Source organism: Rhagoletis pomonella, unplaced genomic scaffold (assembly GCF_013731165.1).
Source record: "Rhagoletis pomonella isolate Grant_MI unplaced genomic scaffold, Rhpom_1.0 Rhpom_scaffold_00001, whole genome shotgun sequence".
NCBI lineage: Eukaryota > Metazoa > Arthropoda > Insecta > Diptera > Tephritidae > Rhagoletis > Rhagoletis pomonella.
In genome coordinates this window covers 15,558,098-15,564,533 of record NW_023458555.1, presented here as the reverse complement: position 1 = coordinate 15,564,533, position 6,436 = coordinate 15,558,098, and the positions used below count along the sequence as shown (strand labels likewise).

Here is a 6,436-nt window from a genome sequence, read left to right as displayed (position 1 = left end):
ATTGTTACAAGCCGATGTCTGTACATTATAGATATTAAAGACAAACTAATATATGGGGGTCTTTATTAGAGCAACAGAAGCCAAATCAAAGTTTTCACGTAAATTGATAAGATAAATTAAATATTGGAACATAGCTGTTAAAGCAAAGACGTTTAAGAAGCCTTAAAACCGAAAAATTTTCGTGGAAGATTGCTTGAAAATTTTAATCTAATTTTATTAATAAGATAAATTAAATATTGCAATATGGCTATCAAAAGAAAGAGGTTTAGGAAAGTTTACTGCCGAACATTTTTGTGGAAGATTGCCACCTGTTTGAAAATTTGAATTTAATTAAATTAATAAGATAAATTAAATACTACCTTATTGGTGTTAAACTAAAGGGGTTTACGACAGTTTAATGTCGAACATATTTTTGAAGTGGGTTCTCACCTATTTGAAAATTTTGATCAGTTAAATTGATAAGGTAAGGTAAATATTGGATTAGTACACCTTTGAAGAAAGTGCGCGATGTGTAGACTCGAGCGATGAGATTATTAATTATATTCCAGGAGAAAGCCGATACTCTTCCTACTTTCTAAATACATTCAAAAATATATTAACCAACGCCTACATTTATAAAAAATAAAGAATGCATCATATGTAAATCGAATTGAAAATCTCCCTTCATAAAGCTCTTTGAATCTATGTTTTTTTGGTGAATGTTGCCATAGAAGTTTTGAGAGCGCGTAACAACACAAAAATACTTTTAAGGCGCAGTGAAGCACGCCGGGTATTTGCTAGTTTACCTAATAAAGTTGTACATTTTCACTAAATATAACAAAAGGATTTAGGGATACTAGAATTAGATATTTTGAAACGAATCTCCTTGTCAAATTTGGTATGGGAACTAAAGTGTTTCGCTGTTGTGCCAACTACAGTGTCATTTACAAAAATTCAACCCATCCTAATATACATAATGTATGTATGTCTATCGCGGGCTAAATCATGTTCGCTTCTAGGCAAACTTATACATGAACAATCAATTAAGTAGTTAAAAAGTTACGAAAGGCGTTTTCAAAAAGTTCCATACGTAGCACTTTTGATTGTCTAAGTAATGCTAAGCATGAGTCGCCTTTGCTTAAAAATTACAGACACAGTGAACACAAGAACATTAATTAAATTATTAAAACTTTATTCCAAGATCGATATAGAAAACTAAAATCAACCAATTCATTCCTTTAATTGGACGCCCAATTAACTCCAAATGCCTATTTAAGCGAAGTTGAAGCGCAGCCAACATCAAACCGTTAGAAAATCTTCGTGCAAACGTTTTACAAAATTTGCTCCAAAGCCGCATAACTGCAATGTTAGTCGAAGAGTTCCAGCAAGGCGCTTCGCCACGCTACTCTCACGCCGATCCAGCGCGTATTGGCAATCTCTTTGCCGCACAAGTCGCCGCTTTCAGGGCCACAGGACAAATTCCCTTCAACATAAGATTGCCACCTCCTCTGCATTTAATCAATCATCTTTTGGGCTACATCTACTGCTGCTTTGTCATTTCGCAAACACTTTGCTTGGGTGTGCTCTACTTGAAGTGCTCTTACGATATGTTACTCGGCGGCACATTGGAAGAGATTACCGATGCACTCACTATGACAATAATCTTTTGGTTTAGCGTTTATGCTGCTTGCTATTGGTTGTTGCGTTCGCGTCGCTTAATGACATTCTTGCAGCATATTAATCAACGTTATTGGCATCACTCGCTGCCTGGTCTGAGCTTTGTTAGCTGGCATCACTCATATGTGCTGGCCAAGCGTTTGACAATTGTTTGGACAAGTGTGTGTGTGGCCGGTACGGTATTGTATGGATTGGCGCCGCTGGTGATGGGTGTGCGCTTACTGCCACTGAATACTTGGTATCCCTTCGATCCATTGGTACGTGTTAGTGGTTTTTGTGGATTTTTTTTTAACTTGAAAAATTTTATTTTTGTTCTCAGCAACCTTACATCTATCAGCTGCTTTATGTGCAGCAGTTGTTGGCGCAGATAATAATGGGTGCCACATTTGGCAATGGCTCTGCTTTGTTTGTCTCATTGGTTATGCTCATGTGCGGCCAGTTTGATGTGCTCTATTGCAGCCTAAAGAATTTGAGTTACTATGGACGTTTATGTGCTGGATACGAAAGTGAAAAATTGCGGTATGTGAAGGAAAAATAAATTTAAGAAAAATAATTTAAGTTTACAAAAGGAAGGCGTGTCCCATACTTTCACTCGGAAACCGAATTGTCCATTGTCTTCAAGTGAGTGTTAGGAGGAGACACCTATTCATAACCGAGAGAGGAGCTTAGTAGTTCCGAGTAATTACAATTTCATGACAATTAAAACCAGCCCGTACTTTGCTTTGCGCATTTTCTGAAAGTATAAGCTCAGACATATATTTTAACCTTTTTTCTATTTTTTTGAAAGCTACTTATTTAGGCCGAGACATGAACACTTTAGTAGGCCAAAAAATACAAATACGAGCTAAGTTTTGCAAATCCATCAAGTGTTTTACTACTGGATGGTGTACTTTCAGAAAATGTTAACAAAGTCCGTGCTGGTCTCGGCTGTCGCACAGTGTTATTGTACTAAACCAATTACTATCCCTATTGAAGTCGAGGAGATCCAGCGGTTCCACATCCACTATTTCGCCCAGACTATTGAAGAAGAGTGAAGCCAAGTGCTTGAGGTGCTGCGACTCTAGACTCGGACATCGGAGCAGAAAATAGTCAATTGACTCTTCTCATCCTCATTAAGGCAGCTTCTGCAGAGAGTGCTCGTTGGTTTTTGCCATTACTGAAGCATTGGTGCTTACGGGGATATTCGAAATTGCTTTTCAAAGGCGTTTTGGCACGTGTAGTATGCTGCCAGAGATTTCTTAGTTCTCTCCTGCACATTCCTTCTCCAGGAGAGACTCAAGGCAGTTTTACTCAATTTCGGCAGGAAAACGAAGGTACTTTTATTTTCCTAGTAAGCAGTACTAGCAGAGTCACGTCCGTCCTGGTTAACGGTAATATGTATGTATAAGTACATATTATTCTGAATTCTAGTAGACGGTACTAAAATTTAGCCAGAAATTAACTTAACCTAGCTAATACCTCGGGGCTATGGCGAGGGTTAGACGCCTCCCGGCACTGCGCATCAAGCGACTGTTGAGGTCTACTCCAACGGCTGCGCTAATCGTGGAAAACCAGTGCTGGCAAATCCGCAGGAAAGTTCACGGCAATAGGAGAGTTCTAACGAACAACCTATAGACCTCTCCAACACTTGAATATCGAAATGGACGAAGTATGATCAGGCAAAGTTATGTGCCAAAACAGCGAAACTAACAATACTTGGTTTTTATTAAGGCTACCAAGGAAGAATTGCAGAGTTGCTACCGGTTTCTTTAAGGGGAATATCAAATGATCCTAAATTTATACAGAACTTGTTCTAAAATAGTCGTGAACAAGTTCGGAAACGGTCCTGAAATAGCTCCGAAATGGTCCTGAAATAGTCCAGAACAGATCCCGAAATGCTCCCGAACTAGACCCGAAATCGTCCTGAAAAGGCCCCGAAAAAAGTCGTAAACTTGTCCAGAAATAAATTAGAACAAGTCTTGAAATAGTCCTAAACTAGCGCCGAAATGAACTTGCACAAGTCCCAAAATGATGCCCAACAACTCGCGAAAAGATTGAGAACTGCGTCCAAAATACAGCTCAAATAACCAAGAACTAGTCCCAAAACGATCCTGAACACCTCCTGAAACGGTACCGAAATGATTTCGAACTAGTCAGAACTGGTCCAGAAAAGGTTCCGAAATGACCCCGAACTAGCCCCAAACTAGCCGTGAGCTAGTCCTCATCCTGGAATAGCCATGAAATGGGCCACAATTGTGCTGCGATAACGCAAATATTACCCAAGCCGAGAGCTAAGATGTTTACACATGCAAAATATTTTTGAAACTACTTGTTATAGTTAAAATCTTTGCTGAATAGTTTTCTTACAAACTAATTTTCCGTTCTTTTCAGCAATGAACAAGCGGCATTACCAACAAATCAAGACGACGAACTTAATCAGTATATTTACTGCAACGAACACTTAACCGATCTCTTAGCACTTCAACACTTACACACCCAACAACCAACGGCAACTTTGCCCGAAGCTGTACGCTCAGCTGTCGTGCAGTGTGTTCAACTTCATCGCTTTATATTGGATGCCTGCAAGGAGTTGGAAGAACTTTTTAATCCTTATTGCCTCGTTAAGTCGCTACAAGTAACATTGCAGTTGTGTTTGTTGGTTTTCGTTGGCGTTGCAGTAAGTTGAGTTGTTAAAATACATATATGCAATTTCGCAGCACAAACTTTCATATTCGACTTTATGTAAACTATCTCGATTTGCTTAGGGCGAACGTTCAATGGTGCGCATTCTGAATCTGGCTCAATATTTGACCTTAACATTCATCGAGTTGCTAATGTTTACTTACTTTGGTGAACTATTGCGTGGGCATAGCGTACGTTGTGGTGAAGCTTTTTGGCGTTCACAATGGTGGACTCACACCGGTGCTATACGTCAGGATATTCTAATCCTATTGGTGAATAGCAAGCGTGCGGTACGGCTAACAGCAGGCAAATTTTATGCGATGGATATTGAACGTTTGCGGTCGGTGAGTGTGGTGAATAATTCGTCTTAGTAAGTTTGATAATTATGTAGGAGTATTTGTATGGTTTTTAGGTTGTTACTCAAGCCTTCTCATTTCTCACACTGCTACAAAAGTTAGCGGCCAAAAATCCAAAGTAAGCTCTGCGGGAAGTGATTTTAATGCAAATAAAGGCAAATTGAATACACGAAAGTTTTTACATATATGAAGTTTGTTCAAATCTATTGAAAAAACGCGGGCGGGTTTCATTAGAATAAAACTTCTAAGTTTGGAGTATAACAACGGTGGACAAAAAACCACAATTCTCGAAAGTGCAAAGGTGGAATCCTTGAGCCGAGGCTTACTGCTTCTTTTTGATCTTTAGTTTAGAAGAGAAGACCTAGATCTTGGCAACTCTACAAAAACGCCTTAAAAACTTTAAAGACTTATGCCCGAATAGCTGAAAGGAAATATTGGAAACACTTCTGCGGCAACATTGAGGAAACCTCTGAGGGCAACCGATTACGGAAGGTCCTATCAAAAATTCAAGTTACCCTAAATTATATCAAAAAGTCTAAATGTCAAATGTTCCCATGAGCACCCACTTCTCTGAATGCATTGTAGAATCTAATGCATATGAATCAAGTGAAAATATTCGGTGGAGAGTATCGTGCAATAAGAAAAGCTAAAATATCTACTAACACATTTAAATCTTATAAATCTCAAGCAGTCGACCTGACCTTTTCTGCCCATTACTTAACAACGTTCCCAATCCCTGGAAATAGCGTTACACGAAATTGTGTGCAAAATTGGAAAAGGATTTTCATTTAAAGAATTTATCTTAGAAATCTTCCTTGACATAGAGCGGGTTTTTAAGAATATTCCTTCAGATGTCGTCGTGTGGTAACCTTTTTAATTGGGACTGTAACGGTCACTGGCGCAACTCACATATATGGTACCTTCTGGAGAGAAAAACCATCTCTCTATCTATGCAACGAGAGGTACCCTTCAAGTAAGAGTTCTCTCCCCCATACTCTAGAACATCATGGTAAATTCAATTCTTCTGCGACCGCAGAATGCAGGCCGTCTTGTCATAGTTTATGCTGACGACATTTCGCTCACATTAACAGGCAAGCATCTCCAAACGCTAAGCGAACTCCTGCAAAGCGATCTCTGTGTCGTGAATAGCTCATCGAGGGAGAGTGGACTCAAGTTCAATGCACTGCATGTCCACGGCGACCCATACTTTTCTATACGATCACTGTATGTTGGGCGGCTCTAGAATACCTTTCGGGATTGTCGCTAGTTTCAATCCGATTGTATTTTTTGTAGGCACTCCTTAAAAATTAATTGACTCGAAACCATATTTACTGACTTTTCGCGATTTGGTCGGGAGTTTTACGAAATTTTTTGGAGTTTGTTAGGATAATTCGGTACTTACCTATTTCTTCGGCATTGATAAAAACAAGACTTCGAGGCCATTCGTTTGATGCAGGACTTTTCGGGATTAACGGTGATAATTCGTTTTTGTTTTTATTTAACGCTTTTAGATTTTTGAGAATTTTTCGAAATTTCTATGAGTTTTTTTTAAATTTTTTTTTGATATTTCGGGATTGTTTCGTGTTTCAGTAAGCACTTGTCGGAAATAACCGATAAGTTTTGGTTTTTCTTCCTAGGCGTTGCTGAAAGTGATGTGATTCGAATTTTTTTCTCTCTTGTTCGAGATTTTGAAATCTATGCGAAGTTTTTCGACATTGATTAAAAATGAAATCAGTCGTAATTTTTTTAATTTTTGAAGACTT

General features: G+C 38.7%; 1 protein-coding gene across 1 annotated transcript; it reads left to right on the top strand.

The window, feature by feature from the left end:
* Positions 1–1,343: 1,343 nt before the first annotated feature.
* Positions 1,344–4,842, top strand: LOC118737564 (putative odorant receptor 85e). The gene is made up of 5 exons (XM_036468186.1): positions 1,344–1,913; positions 1,976–2,175; positions 4,027–4,312; positions 4,401–4,661; positions 4,730–4,842. Exons 1-5 carry the CDS (start codon positions 1,344–1,346, stop codon positions 4,793–4,795), a joined length of 1,383 nt encoding a protein of 460 aa, XP_036324079.1. The 3' UTR covers positions 4,796–4,842.
* Positions 4,843–6,436: the final 1,594 nt, after the last annotated feature.